This window comes from Lontra canadensis, unplaced genomic scaffold, assembly GCF_010015895.1.
Source record: "Lontra canadensis isolate GAN:19392208 unplaced genomic scaffold, GSC_riverotter_1.0 scaffold53, whole genome shotgun sequence".
Classification (NCBI taxonomy): Eukaryota; Metazoa; Chordata; class Mammalia; order Carnivora; family Mustelidae; genus Lontra; species Lontra canadensis.
This window is the reverse complement of record NW_022631047.1, coordinates 3,258,867-3,285,401: the sequence shown is the minus strand read 5'-3', so window position 1 is coordinate 3,285,401 and position 26,535 is coordinate 3,258,867. Positions and strand designations below refer to the sequence as shown.

Here is a 26,535-nt window from a genome sequence, read left to right as displayed (position 1 = left end):
AAACCAAGGGTGAAGATGGGCAGCCAGGCAGTGGGACTCCCAAAAGAGGTCCCCCCCTAAAGCGAGGCCAGGTTCTGCAAGAGGCTCCATTTTCTACATAATGTTTTCCTGAAGCCTTTCTGGCAATTCTGATCTTCTGCAGGGCTTGTCATCCAAATCCAGAATCACAGCTCCTTAGGCATGCCTGAGATCATTGCATTCAATGTCCTCCTGCTTGACAGGTGAGAAAATCAAGGTCCACAAAGTCTAGTAAATCAAAATACAACCAAGAAGAGAATCAAAATCCAATCAAAATCCCCTTGCTAGGGAACTATGATTGGAATTGTTGCTTCAACAAAATGGCAGTTTTGCTTTTTTTTTTTTTTTTTGGCTGGCAGCTGTAATGGTCATCCCATTTTCTGATGTACTTATGCATTTTGAACCACACTTCAGATAAATCCTTACCAACCAATCTAAAGCTTGATCTAGAATTTCTGGATGAAGCACTGGTCACTTATGGTTTCAAACCCATTCACTGAACCCCGAGTTCTAGGGGATCAAAGATGAATTAGTCTTTCTGTTCACAAGCAAATCACAAGCCAGATGGGAAATGCAAACTCACAGCTGAACTATAACAATGGTCCGGCATATGAAAAAATGTATAAAAAGCCTCTGCCTCAAAGAGAAAGGGAAAACTTCTAAAGTTTACTAAATTTGGGCACCTGGGTGGCTGAGTTGGTTAAACGTCTGCCTTCGGCTCGGGTCATGATCCCAAGGTCCTGGGATCAAGCCCCACATCAGGTTCTCTGCTCAGCAGGGAGCCTGCTTCTCCCTCCCGCTCTGTCTGCTGCTCCCCTTGCACGTGCTCCCTGTCAAATAAAGAAAATATTTTTAAAAAATACTTGACTAAATTAGAATTAATTTTTATTGTACATAAATTATTTCAGATTAAAATACTTGCTCAGTAAGTCTCTTTGGCATCTTAAATTTTAAGTTATTCACCCTTAAATTTCCATTTCCATAAAGAACTAAATTGAATTCACGCTTGGGAATCCAAAAGAGTTGTTTTCTTTGTGACGAAAATGGGGTTTTGACCCCTATTTCTTTTTTCGTTTTTAACCTGTATTATAACCGGCCCTATTTAGGGCCCTGATCATTGTAGGATGTTCGTATTAAAGTATTAATGGCCATCTTTATCATGTTCTTGATCCAAAAGACAGTTATAGTCTATGTTGACCTGGCTTCTAGCGACAGAATGGACTCTCTGCTCCTTACAGTGCCCCATCTGCTGTTTAGTATTGTTAGTTCTTAATCAAGAATCTTTCTCCTTAAGGGGAACCCTCCTACACTGTGGGTGGGAATGCAGGCTGGTGCAACCACGCTGGAAAACAGCACGGAGGTTCCTCAAAATGTTGAAAATAGAACTACCCTATGACCCAGCAATTGCACTGCTGGGTATTTACCCTAAAGATACAAACATAGTGATCCGAAGGGGCACGTGCACCCGAATGTTTATAGCAGCAATGTCTACAATAGCCAAACTATGGAAAGAACCTAGATGTCCATCAACAGACGAATGGATAAAGAAGATGTGGTATATATACACAATGGAATACTATGCAGCCATCAAAAGAAATGAAATCTTGCCATTTGCGACGACGTGGATGGAACTAGAGGGTATCATGCTTAGTGAAATAAGTCAATCGGAGAACGACAACTATCGTATGATCTCCCTGATATGAGGGAGAGGAGATGCAACATGGGGGGTTAATGTGGTAGGAGAAGAGTAAATGAAACAAGTTGGGATTGGGAGGGAGACAAACCATAAGTGACTCTTAATCTCACAAAACAAACTGAGGGTTGCTGGGCAGAGGGGGGTTGGGGGGGGTTATGGACATTGGGTAGGGTATGTGCTATGGTGAGTGCTGTGAAGTTTGTAAACGTGGAGATTCACAGACCTGTACCCCTGGGGGAAAAAATATATATATATATATATATGTTTATAAAAAATAAAATTATAAAAAAAAAAAAAAATCTTTCTCCTTGCAAAAGTTTCCTCAGTTGGCTTTATTCTTTGATGCCACAGTACCAGGGGACCAGTCTGAACATGTGTTCTTTTAGTGAAACTTCTTAATTATCTTTTTTAGAAAAAAAGATGAGCAAAGAGAGTTTATTTTTATCTGCATGGGAGAGGTTCTTTTGCTTGCCAAGTCTCTCTCTTAAAAGAAGCCTAATATTATGGGGTGTTAGTTATTCCAGCCAAGGTGGTTTTCAAGGAAGCATTTTGTTGGGGGACAAAGGTTATTGTTGGAAATGTAAGTGACCTTTAAATGTATTTGCAAAATGTAGTGTTTTCTTTAACAACTTGTAATTCTTTTATAAATGGGTGCTGAAGTGGTTGCTTGCAAGTTATATATAGAAATCAGTATTTCCTTGGGGCTGGGCTGACTGACCCAGTCAGTACAGTTAATATGCCTTCTCTGTAGAATGACTACAACTTCAGCCATTTGTTAGCTACACTAACTGAATTGGACTCAAGGGGTGCGGTTAGTGATACATTCTAAGAAGGAAGGGCATTGCAACATACAAAAAATGGTTTCAAAGTAAGCTTCGCTGCCCACACCTTCGCTAAATGATCAGTGCCACTCACACATAACCTCTTATATGCCCAAGATGGCACATCTTTCTTCACATATCACAGTGGCAAAGCCTTAAGCTGCCTGTTATTGACAGGTATTTCTTATTCACCAAGAAGCTGCCGTGTAGTTGGTGTAGGAATTCCAGTGTGAAAAAACCTGATATTCTAGTTCCTCACAAAGAATATTCCACTCTCCTTTTAGACTCAGGAAATAAACTGACACCATTTTTATGCACTTAAGTGTCCATGAAATTCTTTTGAGACTCTTACGCTTTGTGGAGATAGCAGTGAGTCAGAAAGTAAAACCAATCATCATCTTACCAAGTGATCATGTCACTAACCTCATAACTTTTATTTTGCTGTTATAATTTAGTCTGGGTTTACATTCAGTGCAGGCGTCCAGAGGATCAGAACAACTAAACATAGTCTTATCTATGGGAATAACACACTTGTCCGTTTTCCTAGTGACAATAGACATTAAAATGGTCAGGAGCATCTCACACCTGAGCCAGCTGGGATCCCAGTCCGCACCCCATGCTTTAGAAGGCCTTCCATGTCAGCAGCACACACAGAAGTGGTAATGGAGAGTGGATGGGAACTCTAGTGGTGCCAAACTGGGTTCCAGTGTCCAAAGGTTCCAGAGCTGGAAACCTGAGCCTGTATGTCAGTGGGGGCGAAAAGCACAGCGTGTGCTCTGGGGAACCAGATGCAGAGTACTACTTTACCCCCAAAGTGGATCGCTAGGCAGAAGGTCATTGTTATCTCAACACACTGTCTTGGTCCTCCGCACCTCCTGGTGCTCGTGCACCTGGTCATGCCTGTGTTTCCCCTACCAGTGTTTCTACCCACTACTTCCAGAGCACACTTTTGTGTGATATAGTCACCCCATTCTGAAATCCTCTGTCCTCCTCCCCCAGCTGATCTTGAGATAAAGGCCCAATGCGTATGAGGTGTATAGGGTCCCCCTTGACCTACATTCCTCTCCTCCTGGCTACCTCACTCCTGGACTTCATATCTCCCTAGTCTTCACCCATAAACTCTCTACCCCAGCCACAAGGCTTCCTTTCATTTCCTCAGAGGGAAGCCTTGCCTTCCTCACACTTGCTTCTGCTTGGAACGCTAACCTGTCTTCTTGCCATGGGAAGTTTTGCTGACCGCTGCCACTCCTTTTTAGGAGGCTGTTCGTTCTTCTCCATTGCCATCTTATCACGGTAGTTATCACGGTGGTGACCCCTTTCATCTGTCTGCCTCTTCCCCCCGCTAGAATGTAAACTACATGGGTTCAGGGACCGTATCCATCTTATTCCTTGGTAGATCTTTAGCACTCTCAGAGCAAATCTCACCATAAGAAAATGCCAGGCTATGTTTGGCTCTGCATTTTAAAGGTATTTGGCGAAGTGGGTTACAAAAGGGGAAATTAGCAACATAGTTAAACCGTTGTAGTTGGGCCCAAGAAGCCAAGACTGAGTGAAACTACCTGGGACTCCTGTTTTTCCTGTGGCCTCTCAGATGCCTGAGGAAACCGTCTGTGCTCTGACAGCCCAAGCCCCCAGGTCGGTGTGTGTCCACAAGGGACTAATTATACCTGACCTCGGCACTGATTTGACCATGGAACACCTTGTACTGTCAACATACACAGATGACCAAAATGTTCGCTGTCCTTTTGGGTTGGATTTGCACAACGTTGCAATGCCTTCCGATACTTATATGACTTACATATTGTGATTTTTGAACAATGGAAAGATGGTACTTCCACATCAAGTCATGGAAAAAAGTATTCACTCAGTTTGTTTGTTTGTTTTGTTAAAGCATTGCACATCCTGTCAAAAATATTAATTAACCACAGTGCTTTCAGTGTGTTCATCGGTTTTGGCATTTATCCATATTTGGAGAAAAATTAAAGCTGGAGTTGAATTGAATCTTTATCTTTTAGAAACAGCTATTTGTGACCAACTCTATTAGAATTATGTTTATTTTGAGGGTTTTAGGTGATTAAAAAGATCTTTCAATCTAGTTTTTAATGGAGTTGTCTCCGTTTTTAGAAACTCTTGCGTGATACAGAGCAAGTTTGTTTTGTTTAAACTGGTACATATCACGTGGTTATTTGTCAGTCTCCAAGAGCTAATATGAAACTGGTATTTGGATTTAATTCAGTTCCATTAGAACAGAGTTAAAATTCTGTGATACAGGGACTATTATCCTGGCAGTTGTAAGGGATTTTTGTGCGAGGAAGCAGGGCTGACAAAGAGGGCACTGTGCACACTCCGTCTGTAACAGAGCACTTTCACACTGCAATTTAGGAAGTGTGCAGTTCAGGAAATTGCTGGCTTTGGCTGGAGCATACTTTAACTGCAAGGAAAATTTTATTCGTCACTCAAGTAATTGGCAGTTTTAATACCTTGTTCATAATTACTTAATAAACAGACGAACATATAAACCAAAGACTGTATGGCCTGTTATCTAACTCGTGGCCTTATTTGACCAACATGATAGACACTTGTGGGTCTCCCTCTCCCTCCCACAAAAAACCAGTTTGTTCCATTTATTGCAAAAATCTAAGGCTGAGCATTTTCTTTGTGTTGTTAAATGTTAAGTGTGGCTCTACTAGCCTCAGACAGCCTGGGATGCAGAGTTTGATGGGAGGTGGTGACTAGGGACAGGGGAGGGCAATGGAGAGAGGGGAGCATTTCAGGGTTACTCTGCTGTTTGTGGGAGGACATCCTGGTAATGCAAACATTTGGGTTATGTGTTTAAGAGAACATTTTTGTTCCCTAAAGTGTGGTTTTGTTTAACCCACACACCCTGACCCTAAGGCCCTGTGGCTTGTCTCTTGGACTAAATCCATCTCCGGGATCTAGAAATTGACTAATTGTCTCGCTTGCATTACCCTCTACCTCACAACTAGATCAAGGAGTTTATACACTGGCAAATCCAGATGTGGGAAATGGTCAAAATCAGAGGTCATGGCTGACTTGACTCTAAACAAAGTCTGTAAGACTTTATGGGAGACTAAGGGGCTTGATATTTGTTACTTGTAAATAGGACTGTTAAACTTTTTTTTTTTTTAACATTACTATAATCACAGACAAATTCAGCTTTTAAGATATGCATCACCTATGCCTGTTACCTTGTATAGGATGACATGAGAACATAGTTAGATTCCCAGATGACCTGGATCAAAAGACATGATTCCCTGCAGTCCTTAAAAGTAACATACAGAGGGTTTTGACAGTATTTTGAGAAGTTTTGTTAGGTTATTGTAGTTTAAATAGAAAAAGTCCAACCTGTTTTCTCCCTTACTGTTCTTTCTTGTGGGAAAATCAGCACCTGACATTGGCACATATTCAGGAAGTTGGTCTTCTACTCTGGTGCATGGCAAACATGTGCACACCCCTCGGTTGTCTCCCTGGGGTACAAGCAAGACTGAGGAGACCCTGTTTCCAGGGCATCCTTAGTGTTGGCTTGGTTATGGCTCCATGAGGCAGGGTTGATTCCCACATTAGTTTGAAACCAGAAGTTCAGCATTTCTGCAAGAGTGGGAAGTCGTGGCCCTTTCTGGGAGGTGGTGGGAGTGTGCATATCCACATAAGAACTTAACTGCCAAATATATTTGACACTATATTCTATGAAACTAGCCTTCAGCAATTGCTTTGGTACGAATATGACCTCGTGGGTCAAAAACCCTAGTTTCCTAATTTTACAGTTGTCTATAATACCTCTATGGGGGAATGTTACTGTGATTAAATGCCAAATGATATAATATATGAACAATCCTTAGTCTCAGCTTGACATTTAAGATGTTCTCCACGTTCTTAGATTTCATAAACGGTCCAAGACAGAGGGGTAGAGACCTATCTCCTTACTTCAGAGGACCTCAGAGTATGGCAGAGAAGACCAGCAGTGTGAAAGCGCTGTGTCAGAACGCAGCATAAGATTTTGTGAAAAATATGCATGAGGGACTCAGAGACCTTCTGAGATGGTGAGAGGCCTGTGTGCTATAATAATGCAAAAGAGCTTAATAAATTCTCAGAGCACTATAGAAATACATTATTGGTCGAAAGATACACACATGAGGTATATTTCCTAAGTTCTCTCCTTAAATGAGGCTTACTCTTAGACTATGTATAAAAACAGCTGCTTGTGACATATCACGTATAGAGTTCTGCCTAGAGCCTCCACATTGTTTGATTTTTCTGTGGATTATAAAGAGACCTTCTTTGTAAGTGGAGTCTGTTTTCGTCCTGTCCTTCCTACGTTGACATGTTGTTTTCCCCTGCCAAATGATGCTCTAAAAACTCCAGGCTCCCTGATCTAATGTGACAAATAAGATGGCTTGCACATCAATTTGATTCCTGTTTTCTAGCAAGATTGTCATTTAATGTTGAGTTTCCCCTTGAAAGCTGTTGTATTGATGACCTTTGAAGAGATTTGACTTGCCCCCTTTTTGTTTTGTTTTGTTTTTCATTTGTGGTCTAGTATAGGGCTCACCAAGGGAACTTTCAGTGATGAAATGATCTGTATGTGCACTGACCCATTTGACAGCCACCAAGCACATGTGTGTGTTGAGGTCCTGAAATGGGGCTCCTGTGATTAAGGAACTGAATTTCAACCTTTCATTTAGAGTACTACTTGTGGCTACCATATTGGTCATCGTGGTCTGGTGTTTAAGACTATTAATGTCAAACCTTATTAATCTAATTAACTAGAGATTATTTAGACTGGTGTGCTTTTATGTAATACTTTTATAATATTCAAAGCCCTGGAGCATATCCTCTGGTTTTGAAGACTATGGCAATACCTTGAAATCTGCTGTTTCTTAAAGAAAAAGCTCTCTAGCATGGCTTAAAAAACAATCCCGATCTGATGAGTATTTTAAATTCATTAGTACCTGTTGTGTGCATAATCTCCAGGAGAAGAATTAGAAATAGGTTAGGACTCAAGGAAAAGAATAGACAAAGGAGGCACCTGGGTGGCTCAGTGGGTTAAAGCCTCTGCCTTCGGCTTGGGTGGTGATCTCAGGGTCCTGGGATTGAGCCCAGCATCAGGCTCTCTGCTCGGCGGGGAGCCTGCTTCCTCCTCTCTCTCTCTCTCTCTCTCTCTGCCTGCCTCTCTGCCTACTTGTGATCTCTATCTGTCAAATAAATAAATCTTAAAAAAAAAAGAATAGACAAAGACCACATCAGTGCCTGGAATGCCAACTCAGTGTTAGTCATTTTATTAAATGGTATCTACCATTTAATAAAATGATAAGGAAGAAGGACTGGTAACAAAAAGAATGTAAAAATCAGATAACTTTTAAGTGCTTAGCATTTGGGTAACCATAGCTGTTAAACACACCCAGATTTATATAGGAATGTTTTTCATACATTTGAATATTATGATTTACTATTTAAGGTGACATTAAAGTGACATAAGAATTGCTGTTTAACTTTTAAAAGTACAGTTTAGAACAATCAGTTTTCCATATTTTGAAGAACAAATTAGGAATATAAATTATTTTACACCTTTCAGATTGTTGTATTATTAACCCCGTCTTCTGTGCTATCTTTAAATTCCAGAGCTGGAAACAGAATTGTTGAAATATTACCTGAGCATCTGAAACAGTTTCAATCCCTTGAAACTTTGGACCTGAGCAACAATAATATTTCAGAGCTTAAAACTCCCCTTCCATCCCTACAACTCAAATATCTGTAAGTCAAGTCTTCTTTAACAAAGATATTCACCTATGATGACAATACCATGTCATAATAATAAAAAAATCAACTTTAAAATGTAATGAAATCTGCCTTTGTTTTTAAACTGCTGGTGTATCAGCAGTGTACCTTTAACTTTCTTCTTGACGTGTAATTTGCTACAAACCCAAATAACCACAGTCTTTATTTTGTTGTTATACTTTCCAATTATAAAAAATTAGACATCCTTTGTTAGAAAAACTATGTGGAGCTAAAAGTGCTTCTTTAGAAAATTAAGCCACTCTTTGTTTCATTAATAAATGAATTTTATAAAAATTGGATAAGTATCTGAAACAAATTTTTATACCCTTCAAATATTCCAGTCATTCCTTCCTTAGCAGTATGTGTGAATCGTAGTCCGCGTTGGTCCACAAGGACCTAAAGACTTAATTTTTAAGTGTCCATTGATACAAATGATGGTTAGGTTCTCTGGAGATTACAATGCAGGGAATTTATGTGTTTTAACTTTCCAAAGAGCCAGAAGGAGAAGCTCATCTTCAAACTTTTTAACAGGTATCTCAGTAACAACCGAGTCACTTCAATGGAACCTGGGTATTTTGACAGTCTGGCCAACACACTTCTGGTGTTGAAGCTAAACAGGAACCGACTCTCAGCTCTCCCACCCAAGATGTTTAAACTGCCCCAGCTACAACACCTGTAAGTAAGATGTTCTCTTAGACGGTGTTTCTTCACCTCCTCTAAACCCTTGGTGTCTGTTGCCTAAAATCCACAACGTGACCAAAGAGGAGATTCGAAGCAAGAATGTGGCGCTCTTCCCATTGAGAACTGGAGTGGCTGAATTTCTGAATCAGAAAGAGCCTTCGCAGCCACTTAGTGCAAACTCCTGCCTGACAGGGCAGGTTAGATTGTTACTGAAAGAATGAACAGCGTCATCATTGAACAGTCTCCATACAAAGGCATCACTGTGGCCCTGGCAAAATCATGGCGACGCCCAACAGCTGTGGTTTATGAAAATAATACTGACAGCTCCAGGAGGCTCTGATAGCTTAAGTGGCTGCAAAGAGCTGCTCATTAATAGTGGTGGAATGATCTGTGAACAGGCTCCTACAATATAGTGGTTTTCAACCTTGGCTGCACATTATAGGCACTGGGGAGCTTTTAAAAATCCCAATGTCCAGGCCACACCCTACACCAATTATATTAGAACCTCTGGGGGGTATGATCCAGGCTTTGGTAATTTTTAAAGCTCTCCAGGTGATTCCAGTGTGCAACCGAGGTTGAAAATGACTGCCTTGAAGAGAAAGCATTAAACAGAAAAAAGAATTTTGAAAGAGAGAGTAACCAACTTTTGTAAGCAGAATAAGCTTAGAGGCCCTACCCCTGAATAGATCTCATGTTTTAACATAATATTCAGTATACTAACTCTAGATCATTTAAAAACAAATACACTGAGTAGATAAGTGTTTTAAAGAAATTGAAGTGTAGTCTAGTTTCAATATTTCATTTTTCCAAAAATACATCACACATTTCAGGAGGAAATTCACTCCCTGCTAATAAATCAGAATTCTTCTCAATAAAAATGTTTAGAAATTTAAAACATTCTATGTAATTTAACATTTGCTGGTTTAACTGTATTGTGGTAATGTCACATTTTATTACTACCGCCAGAATTTTGTCATATAAACTATTTAACTGTTCTATCCAATGCAGTGAACTAAACCGCAACAAGATTAAAAACATAGATGGGCTTACATTCCAAGGACTTGGTGCTCTAAAGTCTCTGAAAATGCAAAGAAATGGAGTAACAAAACTTATGGACGGAGCTTTTTGGGGTCTGAGCAACATGGAAATCTTGTAAGTGTGCTTATCACAGTTCCTGCTTTGATCGTACAATCATGGAGTGCTCAGTGAATATGCCGTAGCTTTGTTTGAGATCCTATGTTAAAAATCTCATAATTTACAGTCTTATAACTTAATATTCAGTTTTGTGTCAGGTAACATGACTGAGAATTTATAAGCCCATGGTATCTTTTGCTGATGTCTTTATACAACAAAAGCTGAACGTCTCGTAATAATGGGAATATGTAATAGGTTGTAATCCTAGGTCTCCTTTGCAGAGACTAGATAATGAGCTTGTGATCCTGCTTTTGATTCTTCTTGTAAATGTAGGCAGCTGGACCATAACAACCTAACAGAGATCACCAAAGGCTGGCTTTACGGCTTGCTGATGCTGCAGGAACTTCATCTCCGCCAAAATGCCATCAGCAGGATCAGCCCCGATGCCTGGGAGTTCTGCCAGAAACTCAGCGAGCTGTGAGTTGCCTTTTATTCTCCTCAGGTCCAAGAGCAGGGATCCTGCATGAGCTTCTTACCACTGATCTGTGAAATTTTCATAACAAAGTTTCCAAGGTGACAGCTTTGTTCACATGCAACCTAGTCATATTGTTGTTGTGATAAGTTGAAGCCAACTGTGCTGTTTGAGTTCGAGACCACATGGGCTAAATCAGTGATGGTTTGTTTATTTTCAAATAAAGAGCAATTTTTTTTAACCAGTAGGATTACAAACAATGTTTACCTAAGTATTATTAAGACGGCAGAGTGTTAAAATAAGGATTATTGGGGTTACGTATATTACCTGTTGTTTGAAAACAAATCATTGTGTTGAACTGGAGAATAAAGGCTACTATTTATTTTTTATTCTTTTTTTTTTTTTTTTAACAGGGACCTAACTTTCAATCACTTATCGAGGTTGGATGATTCAAGCTTCCTGGGCTTAAGCTTACTAAATACACTGCACATTGGGAATAACAAAGTCAGCTATATTGCTGATTGTGCCTTCCGGGGGCTTTCCAGTCTAAAGACTTTGTAAGTTACACATTTTACTCTCCATGTATGAACCTAATTGGTTCCTAAATGTGCCCACTTTTCTCCAAGCAGATTTCCTTTGTTGTGAAGGAAATATGTACAGCCTCAGAAGTAGTGTCTTAATCTTTCCCAGATCAGTTTGATTAAAATCAGTCCATTTCATCCATATGTGTTTCTTAGAGAGATTAAAAAGGACAGTGATCAGATTGGTTTGGTGATTACACTTAACCTTCTCAGATCTCCAGGAAGTTGGTAACTGCTCAAAAGAGAAACGATTTTAAATCAACTGATTTTTCTAAAATCCACTGATTTTTATAAATCCACCAATTTTTATAAAAATGCAGATTAGAAATTACGCAGAACAAAAAGATATACAAGGGGAGCAAAGGAAGATGCCTGTTTGGTATACCAGTTATATCCAGGCTTGAACTCTGTCCTCAGAGGAAGAAAAGAGAGTTGGATTAATTGACCTTTGAAAAATCTCTGAAATGTTAATTTTAATGTTGTGCAATGGGCTTTTGGTTTTTGCATGGTCAGAAACTTTTGCTCTGTTCACTATTTGAAGCATTACATAATTGGAAGACATGCTGTGTGCTTTGGCTAACTCCTACTTGTGTGGTTGGATCAGTGGTTTTAAAGTTTAATGTATTTTTCAGACTGTTCAGGTCTTTCAGAATTTAGTCATCTTGATAGAGGAATTAATAGGACAGAATCAACTCTCCTGATTTTGAGCAAAAACTTAGTGTTGGGAGAGAGAAAGAGTTTTCTATTGTTTTGAAAAGGGTGGAGATGATATGGGGGATTATGAGGAATTTATTACGAATTACATGCCACCTGGGTGGTGATCTTGGCTTTCTGAGCATCTCTCTAAGGAGAATGCTTGTATCTTTTGTTAAGTATGTGGTATGAGTTTCAATAACATTTCTTCTTATAACTAGGGATCTGAAGAACAATGAAATTTCCTGGACTATTGAAGATATGAACGGTGCTTTCTCTGGGCTTGACAAACTGAGGCGGCTGTGAGTAGGATTTGCTTCATGGTGGCCTCCCTGTCTGACCTACACCCGTTGAACTCCCTGTCTGACCTACATCTGTTGAACTCCCTGTCTGACCTACACTCATTGAAGTCCATTCTACAGGTTAAGATTTGAGAGAGTTTAGAACTAGAGGCTGAATCTGGTTGCTTCCCTTGGCCATCTCCCCAGATGAGTGTTGCTATACAAGATGGGTATTAATTCGCTTTTCTTCCTTGGTATGGCAGTTTTATTCAGCACTTTGGGGAGATGTGACTTATTTTAACATCCAGACAAGAATTTTAAATTGTTTTGAGCACTTAGAATCTTGGGCTTATCACTGTGTAAAAGGACACTTCCTAATTTCACCATTTTGAAACTCTGAGTGGTCCATTCTGCTCACAGGACTTTTTAAGTGACACGATCCAGTGTCCCCTGATAATACTGCAGTGGGCACTGAGCAATACAGGCAAAAAACAGGCTTCTGTTTGGCCTTACTGTGGCCTTATGTTTTAAGTTTTCAAGTTGAGTTCCATGTAGCCCAAAACTTCCGTGAATGATAAAAGTATCCGTGGGGAAGGAGGGTAAGGAGAAGATCTCCACTATTATCTGCCTCACTAATTACAGTTCTGAAACCATTTACCTGGAAGGAAGTTTCTACCTCTTAAGAAGACTTTGAAAGTCACGGCTTTAATTTAACTGCTGGAGTAACTTATTGAATACCTATATTTGCTGGGCTCTCTGTTGAATTCTTTGAGATCATGCTGAACTGTATTACTGAAATAGATGGCATGAATACGCTTGTGCCCGTTATATCATTTAATTGAAGAAAATAGAATTATTCACAGTGATTTCTTTTTTCCACAATGATTTTAAAAGAGATTCTTTTCATGAGAATTCCACCCCCAAATGTCTTTAACTATTCCAATGTAATTTTTTTTCCCCCCTCAGAATACTCCAGGGAAACCGGATTCGATCTATTACCAAAAAAGCCTTTACCGGTTTGGACGCATTAGAACATCTGTGAGTGACTGGAATTTAGTTACCTGAAGGAATCTAAGATGGTTATCTATTTATGTGTCATGAAAGATAAACTAGAATGTCATTTTGTTGGCATTCTCTCTGTACCATGAAGTATATTTTCACATCTGTTTATCTTCTACCTGTTTATCTATGTATCTATATCTATATGGAAGTATATAGGTATACATTTCCCTTTGCATTTGAGGAACTATACTTATTGGGTTTTCTTTGAGTTATTTTTCTTAAGTAGTGATATATTTAATTTTCAAAAACTGACACTTTATTGTGCACTTACATCAGGCATTATGCTGGATATTTATATATAGTCTCATTTAATCCATTTAATCATTATATATATATAATATATATATTTATATATAGTTTCATTTAATTTAAGAAAATTTTCAGTAGCTCCTATTACTTTTATTTTTAATTAAAAGAAGTGGAGGTTTTGAGTGTCCACTGATTCTGTTGAACAGTTATGATGGATGACTTGCATTTTAAAGATTAAAAAAGCAGGGGCACGAGGGTGGCTCAGTGGGTTAAGCCTCTGCCTTCAGCTCAGGTCATGATGCCAGGGTCTTGGGATCGAGTCCCACATCGGGCTACTTGCTCAGTGGAAAGCCTGCTTCTCCCTCTCCCACTCCCCATGCTTTTGTTTCCTTTCTCACTGTGTCTCTTTCTGTCAAATAAATAAAATCTTTGCACGAAAAAAAAAAAAATTAAAAACAATTCCCCGTGATCCTTAGGAGTGACATTAGGAGGGTGGTGACATTACTTTCAGACTTGTATTAGTTTGTCATTGCTGTTGTTTAATTATAAAACATACAACCTGTTTTTCTACCTTCGTTCTTTCTCTTGTTCGGTTTTGCTACCAGCCCATCAGCTCAGAGTTGCCTGATGCAGGACTCACACCAGGACTGCCTCTGCTGTCCATGTCCTTGTGCCGCGAGCTCTTGTCTTCACAGTCTCTGCGCCATCCCCTCTTAGTAACTGCTGGCACACATTTTTGAAATGACATTTAGGGACGCAGGTATTTCCAGTCACTAGGAGGGCAAGCTAGCTACCCTGGATAGGAGTCAAGACCCGCATGAGCACTGAACCAACCAACTTCTTAACAACTACGGGAATATTTACACTTGTACAGCAAAAGTACAAAGTGATACAAAATATCTCCACTCTGTGAGGGAATGCTTATAACCAAAAGTTTTAATATCTATTAACCTGGACAAAAGAAGTTCAGAACGCATTTGGGCAAACCCGCATTTGCACTGTGTATTGAGAGAGACAATTTCATCATTATCTGCAACCATCTTTCTGTCTCCTGACTCACTTATTAGTTTAAGGAAGGTTCGAATTGCTAGCCACGCTGACAGACGCATTCAGGCTGGAGTAGGATGATTCTGCAAAGCAGAATTTGGAAGGGCGGACCAGTGTTGCTGGACTCCTTGAAACAAATTATTTTCAAAGGGAAACTAGCCAAAGGGTTTGTCATCTGACCCTTTCCATTTCTGGGAAAGTGGAATTAGTAGATCAGTGGAGTATTAACCTCTGCTTCAGTTTTCAAAACCTTTTTGACTCTCCCAGCCTCTTTTTCTGCCCATGTTTGGTACCTTCCCTCTGTCCTGTGTTGCCTCTCATCTCATTCAAAATCCTTTTTGTATACTCTGACCCCATAAAAGAAAAACAGAGTAGTAATCGTTGTGGAGACTGCTTTAATTCAAACTGTTTGTAAGCACTAGTTAAAAATAAAGTCAGCCTGGAATATTCTCTGGTTTTATAAATGTCCTGCCCGAAGTGTGTTTTAGCAAGTACATCTGGTCTGAACACCTTGCTGTCTCTACTTATGAGTTGTGTGTGGCAGAATGGGCTACTGACCAAGAGCATAGGTGTTGAAATGGAAAATAATTGAGTTCATATCTTACCTGCCCCTTTCATGCCGAACAAGGTAGTAAAACCATCTTCTTTTGGGTTGCTGTGAGGAATAAATGTAACACTATGTAAATGTAAATCCTTTAACCCAGTGCATGTCATAGAAAGTATTTTATATATGGTGGGTTTTTTAAAAAGCGTAACTATGAGAAATTTTACTTGTGTATTTAAAAGTTACTATTGGTTACTAATTTGAGTATTGAGAAACAGTAAAATAATACAGCAGAACAAACCATGTAACTACAAAAAAAAAAAAAAACAAAACACAGCAGAACAGTGTAGGCCCTCCTGAATCCAATAACATAGACATGAGGATATAAAGCAAATCTTTTTTACTATAAGAGATCTGCCTCTGATACAAATATTCGTGTTCTTTGATTGAAGCTTCCTAATGGGTTCTCTGGAGTTGCCTGGTTGGTGCATTTCAGCACATGGGGTAGTTTGGCGAATGGGGTGGGCAGTGTGGGCCCAGCTTTTGCCTGAGGCAGGCAGTGACCATAATTCGCTCTAATGTATTTGATTTATTTTCAGAGATCTGAGTGACAACGCAATCATGTCATTACAAGGCAATGCATTTTCACAAATGAAGAAACTTCAGCAATTGTAAGCTTTCCTTTTCTTTCCAAGAGTTTCAAATGAAACCTGGTGTCAGGGGGCATGTCAGCCTAGATCACATGTCTATAAAAAGCATCTAGTGCTTTCTTAGCTTGTTTTTTATACCAGAAAGCAAAGGGAGTTGGCGATCTGTTCCCTTTGTTGAGAAGAGAAGTTTCTTTCTGTTTCTGTTAACAAATTTGCAATTTAAATGTGTGGGACCTAATGTGGTGCAAGGCCTGACCAGGGTAGCAAGCCTTCAGGAGTGAGGTGTTTTCAGTATATCAGCACTTCTCCCTCAGTAAGTCAGAAACAGCAACAATATGGTGCTAATACGTTTCGTACATTTTAAGATGGACTCGAGAATATTTATTGCATGGGGTGTGTATTTGGTTTCCACATTCATTGCTTTGTTAATATTTACTTGAGTTAGTTTACTCATAGAATCTGCATTTCATATAAAACAAATTGAACATAATTACTCTCCTCAGGCATTTAAATACATCAAGCCTTTTGTGCGATTGCCAACTAAAATGGCTCCCACAGTGGGTGGCGGAAAACAACTTTCAGAGCTTTGTAAATGCCAGTTGCGCCCATCCTCAGCTGCTAAAAGGAAGAAGTATTTTTGCTGTTAGCCCAGATGGCTTTGTGTGCGGTGAGTGTGACTGTTGCCTCTGTCTTCATTCTTCTTTTTTTCCTGCCAATGAATGGTCTTGAATAAGCTTATGTTGCCTTGATGAATCTTTTATTTCTGCTGAGGTAGATGAAAATGGTGTGCTGATGATTTTAATGTTACAGATGAGAGAAAATGTCCTTAAATGTCTCTGTTTGGACATCGAGGGGGGGCGTTGATGGAACGAGAAAGATGTTGGATCTTGGGAGCACTGGTGGGCAGTCGCAGCCCTCCCTTCTCCCTAAGTCTCTGTGTCTGCGTCTGTGAAGTGGGACGTGTGCTGACTGCCCTTCCCACTTCCGGGCTTGTGGAGAGGCTGAACTCACCCATGTCAGTGCTGTGTATTGTGGTATGAAGGGAAAATTATCAGTTCATAATTTACAGGCTGCTAAAAATGTTGCTCCTGGCAGTTAAAGCATTATAAGTAATAGGAAGTTTGAATTTATTATCAGTCAGCATAAGGTCCATTGTTCTAGCGTGAAGAATCTCAGTGCTAGAAATCTCAAACCTCAAATCTCACATAGCTAGTCAGCAGACTGGATCAAAACCCCAGGTTCTCCTCTCCCTGGTGTAGGCTTCTGTCGACTACACTACACTGCTGTTTACTATTCACTGTCATGGAGACCTTTGTAAAAATAAATGCACATGTAGAACACAAAATCAAAGTTTGCTTAAATTTTAGTGTGTGTGTTAAGATATTACAGAACCTAATTTTACGTTGGCCTTTAAAAATTTATTTGAAACTGCTTTGCCTACGATTGTCTAGTCAAGTACAAGAAAAATATATTTTTTTAGGTTGCAGCATTACACAGTGCCAACGGTTTCTGGAAATAAAACGTCTGATGTAGCTTTTGGATCTAAATAAGCTTTTGGCCTTCATCTAGAAGGGCCCGAGCCGTGCCTTTCCCATGGTGCTTATTTTGCAGTTCTCTAGTCCCAAGATAAGAACGCTCTATTCTTTGGGGACGTGTCTACGGTATCCTTGGATTTTTCTTTCAGTCCCTCAACTGTGAATCTAAACATTGATTTATCAGATGAGAAATTTAGAGTAGCCGTACAGAAGCAGAAACCATCTTGATGACAGCGTGGTATTGGACATGAGCCGCACTGGAACGCCCAGAGCCTTCCCACAGCCCATTCACTCACACGCACACACCCCCCACCCCGCACGAACACGCACAGGCATGCAGGCCACCGGGTGTCCTTTCTCCAGAGCATGCAGATAATACATTTTGGTAGATCTAAACTGTTTCCTTCTGGGTTTAGACCATCTCCAAGAAACTGCAGTTCAAGAAAGGTAACTTTTCCAAAAAGTAACAGAGAACTAAAAATGAACGTTTGGAATGAAAGAGTTGCCCAGCTTAATTATCATGTCGTTCTGACAGTGAAGCGCGGCGGCCTGGCCTGACTGACGGTCTACCCTCAACCCCAGGCTGAAGCCAGGCTCTCACAGGGAGTTTGAGAGGGCAGAGTTATTTGTTTCAACTCGACCTAAAGATTATTGCTCTTTAATACGGGTTCTGTTTTTAGTGAATGGGGTGTTAATTGCTGTCTTTGGTGATACTGATTTCTTAATTTTGCTGTGGCTTTTTTGTGGATAACATGGAAAAAATTGCAGTTCCGACTAGTAGCGTTTAAAGATGATCCATGAGTTAGAAGTTTCTTAGCTGATTTCTTCTCCTATTTATGTGTAAAAAAAAAAATAAAAGCATAAAGGGCCTAGGATAAACTATATTATATTCCAGAATAATAGTCTCTCAGTTAATGATTGATAAGTAGGTGCCAGCCCCTATTTGAAGTGAACAAATTAGTTTATAACTATTATTAGTTATAGTTTATAATTTAGGCCATCATTTCAACATGAGGATTGGTAGTCCATCTGTGAAACGTACACCGAGTGTAAAACCTAAGCACTCACTTGTTTGGGGTTTCTTGGTATTAAAAACTGAGTAGCATTTGGACTGTCGAGCCTTAAAATCATTGTTTCCTCCTCTCCCTCTTGAACAGATGACTTTCCTAAACCCCAGATCACTGTTCAGCCAGAAACACAGTCGGCAATAAAAGGTTCCAATTTGAGTTTTGTCTGCTCGGCCGCCAGCAGCAGTGATTCCCCAATGACATTTGCTTGGAAAAAAGACAATGAACTACTGCATGATGCGGAAATGGAAAACTATGCACACCTGCGGGCCCAAGGTGGCGAGGTGATGGAGTACACCACCATCCTCCGGCTCCGCAATGTGGAGTTTACCAGTGAAGGGAAGTACCAGTGCGTCATCTCCAATCACTTCGGTTCATCCTACTCGGTCAAAGCCAAGCTTACAGTCAACAGTACGTGATCTAACTTTTCCGTTTGCATTTAAAGACACCTTTTAGATTGGGTTTTTCTCTCTCTTACTCCTAACCCTGTCTTCTGTTTGTAGTTCCCCACCTCACCCTTCCTTTCTCTGCCTCTCACTCTGCAAAACTAATATACTTGGAATCTGCATCAGCGGGGACTGCGTTGAGGACCCCACCATGGTGGGTAGCACAGAGCCGAACGACACACGGGTTGTGCTTCTTGGGGAGTTCACAATGTATTCGTCGGCTGTGGGAGGCTGTGAAGCATTACAGCACACCACCTTTAATTCAGAGATCTGGGTTTGATTCCTGCCACTCCTGCATACAGCTGTGTAACTCTTATCAAAGTACTTAACCATCCTGTGCCTCCATTTCTTTTTTTTTTTTAATTTATTTTTATTTATTTTTTATAAACATATAATATATTTTTATCCCCAGGGGTACAGGTCTGTGAATCGCCAGGTTTACACACTTCACAGCACTCACCATAGCACATACCCTCCCCAATGTCCATAACCCCAGCCCCCCTCTCCCAACCCTCCTCCCCCCAGCAACCCTCAGTTTGTTTTGTGAGATTAAGAGTCACTTATGGTTTGTCTCCTTCCCAATCCCATCTTGTTTCATTTATTCTTCTCCTACCCCCTTAACTCCCCATGTTGCATCTCCAGTTCCTCATATCAGGGAGATCATATGATAGTTGTCTTTCTCTGATTGACTTATTTCGCTAAGCATGATACCCTCTAGTTCCATCCACGTCGTTGCAAATGTGTGCCTCCATTTCTACATCTTTCTATTAGGAAAAATCGTACATATCTTATAGAGATATGATAATTAGATAAAATAATTGGTGTAAAGGATTAGCCTGGAATACAGTGAATGCTCACCAAATGCAATAAATATTAGTTGCTGTTAATAAAAATTATAATTGTTTGCTCTGTGTGACCTGAATACATTTTTTATGACAGGAACCTTACCATTGTATTAATTAATCATTTGTACTTTCCATGGTAGATTTTGTATATGACTCATTAATTCTACAAATGATTGCTGAGGACTGACACACAGAACAATTTTGAGTTTAAAGTTGTAGGAGAAAACACATATCTAAAGTCATAGAATGTTAGAGCCAGAAGGGACTTGAAAAAAAAAAAAAAGATGAAGTGAGTCGTCAGGGTACAAAGAGATTAATTGATCTGCCCAAGATCTCACAGATAATTACTGAGGAAACTAAAAAGTAACTAGAAAATAGGAGAAAGACCTTCAGTTTGTACAGGGGATGACCTGTGTCTTGGCCTGGCTTTATCATTTCTGTACCTGTGTGTAACCTTGAGGGAATCTCCTTATCTCAACTTCAGATTCCTTCTCTTGTAATCAGAAATAACCCCAGCCTAACCTACAGCAGGGGCATTTGTTAAGTATATATTTAAAAAAAAAAAAAATGAAAATGAACCTCTAAAACTCCATAGCACTAATGCCCTCATTCTTTCTCTGATTTCAGTGCTTCCGTCCTTCACCAAGACCCCCATGGACCTCACCATCCGCGCCGGGGCCATGGCGCGCTTGGAGTGCGCTGCCCTGGGACATCCAGCCCCACAGATAGCCTGGCAAAAGGATGGGGGCACAGACTTCCCCGCCGCAAGGGAGAGACGCATGCATGTTATGCCCGAGGATGATGTGTTCTTTATTGTGGATGTGAAGATAGAGGACATCGGGGTTTATAGCTGCACAGCTCAGAACAGTGCAGGAAGCATTTCTGCAAACGCAACTCTGACTGTCCTAGGTAAGCGGCTGTTGTCAGATTCTGGGATAGAAATTAAAGATGCCGGCTGACTCAAAGGCCCTAAGTGTCAGGAGTTACAAGGGTGAGAGGTAATCCATAGGACGCTGCCCTTCCCTGGAGAGAACAAATGGCGTTTCAGGAATTTTGAAGTCAGGAGTGCATGACATCTCAGCCTGTGGCCGGTGAGATGATTCTGCTTCCTCTGTTCCGAGGGGAAAAGTAAATACTCTGTTGCCTCCACTTGCTCTGCTCTCCTCTTCCCATCACACAGGCGCTACTGATTGTCTTCACACTATAAAACACATATAAACATACAGAACATGTTAGCAGATTGGGAAAGATCTACTCTATTTTCTAGACCTACCCTACCGTTCTGGAAATCAGAGTTTGTCTTTTATCTTTTGCCTGAACAGGAGCTTTTAAAAAAATGTGAACATGTTAATCATACGTGTTTCTTATGAGTTAAGCAAAAGTCAGAGGTGAGCAAAGTAACCCGTGAACACCAAGTAATAAACGTCCTTTCAGAATTTATGCATAGGTTTGCACGTCTAGCACTAGAAAGTTTCCCTTTAAAAATTGAAATGTTCTGACTTTTTCCACCCATCAATATACCCCCCATGCTTGAAATTACTTTTTTTTTTTTAAAGATTTTATTTACTTATTTGACAGAGAAATCACAAGTAGGCAGAGAGTCAGGCAGAGAGAGAGGGAAGCAGGCTCCCCGCTGAGCAGAGAGCCCGATGCAGGGCTCGATCCCAGGACCCTGAGATCATGACCTAAGCCGCAGGCCGAGTCTTAACCCACTGAGCTACCCAGGTGCCCCTTGAAATTACTTTTATACATTTGACTAGAATGTTTTGCATTGCCCTTCTTCCACCATTCCCAATCTTGTCAAGAGTGTGAGAGATTTAAAAAACAGTAAACATTATCCTTAATAGGTGGTGTAACAAATGACAGGCAAATAATAAAATGAGATACTGAATGTCGTACCCGTGTTTCGGCTCTCACAGAAGCATGCGCATGAATTTGTGGACAAATACAGTGTTAGGTTCCAGTGTTAGTAAATTCAAGTGGTCAGTCTTACGATATGCGAAACCTGATTTCATTTAGGAGATTGAAAACATAACTTGTCCTTTCAGAAACACCATCATTTTTGCGGCCCTTGTTGGACCGAACCGTCACCAAGGGAGAAACCGCCGTCCTGCAGTGCATCGCTGGAGGCAGCCCTCCTCCCAGACTGAACTGGACCAAGGATGACAGCCCCTTGGTGGTCACCGAAAGGCACTTTTTTGCAGCAGGCAATCAGCTGCTGATCATCGTGGACTCTGATGTCAGTGATGCCGGGAAATACACGTGTGAGATGTCTAACACCCTCGGCACTGAGAGAGGCAATGTGCGCCTCAGCGTGATCCCCACTCCCACCTGTGACTCCCCTCAGATGACCGCCTCGTCATTAGATGATGATGGATGGGCCACCGTAGGTGTCGTGATCATAGCGGTGGTTTGCTGTGTGGTGGGCACGTCGCTCGTGTGGGTGGTCATCATATACCACACAAGGCGGAGGAATGAAGATTGCAGCATTACCAACACAGGTGTGTAAACAGAAGCTTGGCACGGCGTGCTGGAGTCGTGTGTGCCTGTGGTCCTGGGGTAATTTTCTTCCAGAATGTGTGTCTCACAGCCCGAGGCCATGTCAGAAGGGTGACTCATTTGTTTCAAGCGGCAGGAATATGGTTAGCTAAAAATAACACCCCAGCCCAAAAATAAAGCTGATGTTTAAAGATTAACCCTTTTTGTTAAAACCTCATCAGAGTATCCTGTTTGCTACGAGATATAGTCCAAAGCACAGTGTAAAACAGTCCCACGCCTTCACACAGAGGTGATGGAGAACAGGAGCAGCCCTTCATTTACGAGGTCTACACTCTGCCGTAATTCTCTCTCTCATCACATGTTGCCGTGTGCGTACGTGTGCAGGCGTCTAGGGAGGATTCTGTTACTAGTGGGAGCAGGCTGTGACCTGATATGTGCCAGCTCTTACATTGATGAATATTAGGTGAGAAATATGGCAGAAATCAAGCTTAATCCAAAAGCTTAGCTACTACCCCACAAAAATTCCTAAGGCTTTATCTCTTGAAACATCTGTTTTTTTGACATTTGGGAAGGGCTTCCTATAGAAGGCAAAATAGAAAATTGGCTTGTGCTTCCCAGAGCAGCGAGCCCTAACCTTCCTAACCTGAAGACTAGACAGTCAAGGTGAGTTTTCAGGAGTAGATTTATTTGATTTGTACAGAAACCAAGACAGTATAGAGTGTTCATCAGGGAAGGCTGTGGGGTATGTATGGTCGGTCTTGGTTAACAGAATGCTGTTGTTGGATTATAGATGAGACCAACTTGCCGGCAGATATCCCTAGTTACTTGTCATCTCAGGGAACCTTAGCCGACAGACAGGATGGGTACATCTCCTCAGAAAGTGGAAGCCACCACCAGTTCGTCACGTCTTCAGGAGGCGGGTTTTTCTTACCACAACACGACGGCAATGGTAAGTGTTTAAAAGGAACACAGGCTGTAGCTGTCTCAAAACAATCTGATGGAAGGCTCAAGTACAGTATTAATTTTCACAAGCAGTCAATACATTCATATGTTGAGCTGGCCCAAGCTCACTGGCAAAGCTGAAATTAAATACTATTATGCCATTCTCTTAAATAGCAGAAAAATCTTTGCTTTGGATAATAAGAGAAGACAAGTAGGAGAATTAAAGTTTAATTTCTCCATCCAACTTGATACTTTTCTTTACACTATAAATGTTCTTTGGCCCTGAATGTTCTCCTTTCTTAAATGACATTAACTGGTTTCATGTAAGGTCTTAAAAGTCAAATGATTTAAAATTCTGTTAGGGAAATCAAATTCTGACTCTTGCTTTAAGAACTGCGTGGTTTTAAGAATAATCATGGGGGCGCCTGGGTGGCTTAGTGGGTTAAAGCCTCTGCCTTTGGCTCAGGTCTTGATCCCGGGGTCCTGGGATCGAGCCCCACATCGGGCTCTCTGCTCTGCGGGGAGCCTGCTTCCTCCTCTCTCTCTGCCTGCCTCTCTGCCTACTTGTGATCTCTGTCAAATAAATAAATAAAATCTTTAAAAAAAAAAAAAAAAGAATAATCATGGAGGCACCATAACACAGACACACACACACAGGCTTGGTTTGGTTCAAGACCCACTTCTGTCACTTACTATGTATCCGTGGGCAGTTACATAGTACTTCCTTATTAGGTTGTTGTGAAACTAAATAAAATGCTATGTTGGAAAACTGCATGGTGCTTGGTACATATGAAGGTCTCCAAAAGAGAAAACTATTGACATTCTTTTCAAACATTTTACCATCTTTTCCCACAGGCATTTATTGAATGTGTGCTCTGTGGTGGACTCTATAGTTGAGAGGGAGGAATATGTGCTCTCAGTCTCATAGTGTAAGCAGTGGTGAAATGAAAATTGCAGCAAATAATCACAAAGTGCTTGGCAAGGCAGTGATAGAGGGTGTAGAGATAGAAGATGTGCACATACAGGTGGGTGTTCTGGTTAGACTCATTTGGTTCCAGCGTTGTTCAAATGTAGCAGGGCTGACGGAAAAGACATTTAGGAAAGTTTAAAGCGACAGAACTGGAACATAGTAGTGCTATGTTGCTTAGACGCTAGGGCTGGGGATTGGTCTGCTCTGAGTGCTCGAGGGGCCAACGGCACTAGGGATTGCATCTTACACAGTCTCTTCTGAGACCACTCAGTGCCCAGTTCCTGCTTCCCAGGCACATGGCCCATTGCAATATCTCTCGCCTACACTACATCTCTTGTCCTTCAACTGCTGTGGCCACTCCTAACTGGCGTGTCATTTCTGAGTTGTTTGGCTCAGATACTCACAACAGCTTTTTTTTTTTTTTTTTTTTTGAGCTTCTCTTTGATCTGGGCATTCAGAGATGATTTGTTGAATGCCACTTCCTGGTCCTGCTCATCTGACCTGGAGGGAGGGGGCAGTGCTGATGGCACTGTGTGTTTCAATGGGTGCTTTGGCTGCAGTGTGCATACACAGATCAGTCTCTCTGGGAAGCCACTGGGGGCCAGTGCTCTGTGAACACATGCAGTTCAATGGTTCGTCACGTCCTGTCTTTGTAAGATGGCACAGATTTCGTCAGTTACTAATCCGTAGGCCTCAGCAAATGTTTTAAAACCCTACTATAAATTTCTCCAGTTTTCCCTCTTACATGCTGTTCAATGCAAACTTTTTATTTACAAACATGGAAAAATCCCTGAAGTGGAGAGAGTGTTGTAGGGTACTTGAATCACATTAATTCGGTGACTGAAATGTCTTGTTTTAAAGGGACGTGCCATATTGACAATAGTAGTGAAGCCGACGTGGAAGTCACCGTGGATCCATTCCTTTGTCCCTTTCTGGGCTCCTCAGGCCCTGTGTATTTGAAGGGGAATGTGTACGGCTCAGATCCATTTGAAGCCTGTCATACAGGTATGCGGTTTTCTTACCTGAGCTCGGTTCTGTTTTCTGGAGAGAATTCCCAGAGGCGCTAACTCTGTCTCTTTCTGTTATTGTCCCCAAATGTAAAAGGTTGTGGCCCTGACCTGAGAACAGCCTTAATAGACCACTGCGAGCCCAGTTACATGAAGAAAAAGGAGTGCTACCCATGTCCTTACCCTTCAGAAGAATCCTGTGAACAGAGTGTCAGTGACATAGGATGGCCTTCCCATGTGAGGAAGTTAATCAGCTCTCCTTACTCTCAAAATGAAGGACCTGGAATGAAAAGTTTGTGTCTAAACAAGTCCTCTTTGGATTTTAGTCCAAGTCCAGAGCCAGCATCCGTTACTTCAAGTAATTCTTTCATGGGTAAGTTTATTAAATTATTAGACACCTTGACTCAGGACTCCTATTCCAAGTTGCATGTGGGAAAGCAGTGAGTCTCAGATGCCAAACTTGTGAAAATGTGTGTTTGTTTGTTTGTTTTTAATCATGTAGTCATGACATCCTCTGAGTTAGTATACGTGTTTCTAAAGGCAAAGTCAGACATGGGGGATTTTACTTGATTATGTGTCTAATCCGTAACTAAGCCTTAGATGCTTTCTGGTTAACTCTGTGTGTGGCATCATCTAGAAGACAAGTTTTGGGAGTGACTTAGGAGCTCCATTTGTCACCCATGTGGAAAAAGTGGTTTTGGGCTACAGCAGCTCTTGGGGTGGAGTTGTATGCGCTGCATGATTGTGGTTTGGGATGTCTGGTGGCTCACCCTTTGACCACAGTCAAAGAAAGGGAGGGTGGACAGCATCCCACCTGGCAACAACTGCTCGTCAGCCAAGCTGACTGCTTTGGCGGAGAAGACTACCAGAGCCTTAAAACATAAGTTGGGGGTGGTAGACAGTGGCTAGCGCCAAGACTTGCTTGTGAACTTTTTTGTCTGTACATGGGGACGGTAGATGGAAAAACTGAGATCATCATTTCACTGAATGGAGATATGGCAAAATGAACCACAAATTATCTTGTGTTAAAAAAAAAAAAAGAATTTTAAAATATTTTACCCAGCTTTTATGAAATTTTATGTTTTGTCACAGTATAATTTTTTTATATTCTTTTTTTTTTTAAATGCAAATATGTTTTATGTGACTGTGACAAGAGTTTGAGTCCGTTAAGTAACATTCTGCCAGTAAAGAAGAAAGGGCAAGGCACAAGGATTATTTTGAAAGACACTTTCCATATCCAGGCACAGTTTACTTATAACCAACAATCCCGATCTCCTTCATAGAGAATTGCGGACTGGCAAGAACTAAAGCCAGGATTTGGAAGAAATTATATTGGGGAACTTCATTGCTCAATGATTACTATTACTATGAGTGATGAAATGAAATAAAGAGTGGACGTATGTATTCATTCCCCAGCTCCATTCTGTACGTTCTCTCTCCATACCAGGAATGCACATACACCTGATACTGTAAATGGCTTATAGAACCCACTTATGCGT

General features: G+C 40.9%; 1 protein-coding gene across 2 annotated transcripts in view; it reads left to right on the top strand.

Moving 5' to 3' along the window:
• The window catches only part of LRIG3 (leucine rich repeats and immunoglobulin like domains 3), a 48,504-nt gene that overhangs the window by 21,217 nt on the left and 752 nt on the right, over positions 1–26,535 (top strand). For both annotated transcript variants that reach the window (XM_032874622.1, XM_032874621.1), the window contains 15 exons: positions 8,176–8,307; positions 8,863–9,006; positions 10,021–10,164; positions 10,480–10,623; positions 11,032–11,175; positions 12,114–12,194; positions 13,140–13,211; positions 15,675–15,746; positions 16,229–16,392; positions 18,418–18,738; positions 20,246–20,527; positions 21,667–22,119; positions 22,908–23,066; positions 24,891–25,034; positions 25,134–25,409. In XM_032874622.1, the coding sequence (XP_032730513.1) occupies positions 8,176–8,307; positions 8,863–9,006; positions 10,021–10,164; positions 10,480–10,623; positions 11,032–11,175; positions 12,114–12,194; positions 13,140–13,211; positions 15,675–15,746; positions 16,229–16,392; positions 18,418–18,738; positions 20,246–20,527; positions 21,667–22,119; positions 22,908–23,066; positions 24,891–25,034; positions 25,134–25,409 (2,732 nt within the window). The remainder of the gene's footprint in view (positions 1–8,175; positions 8,308–8,862; positions 9,007–10,020; positions 10,165–10,479; positions 10,624–11,031; positions 11,176–12,113; positions 12,195–13,139; positions 13,212–15,674; positions 15,747–16,228; positions 16,393–18,417; positions 18,739–20,245; positions 20,528–21,666; positions 22,120–22,907; positions 23,067–24,890; positions 25,035–25,133; positions 25,410–26,535) is intronic.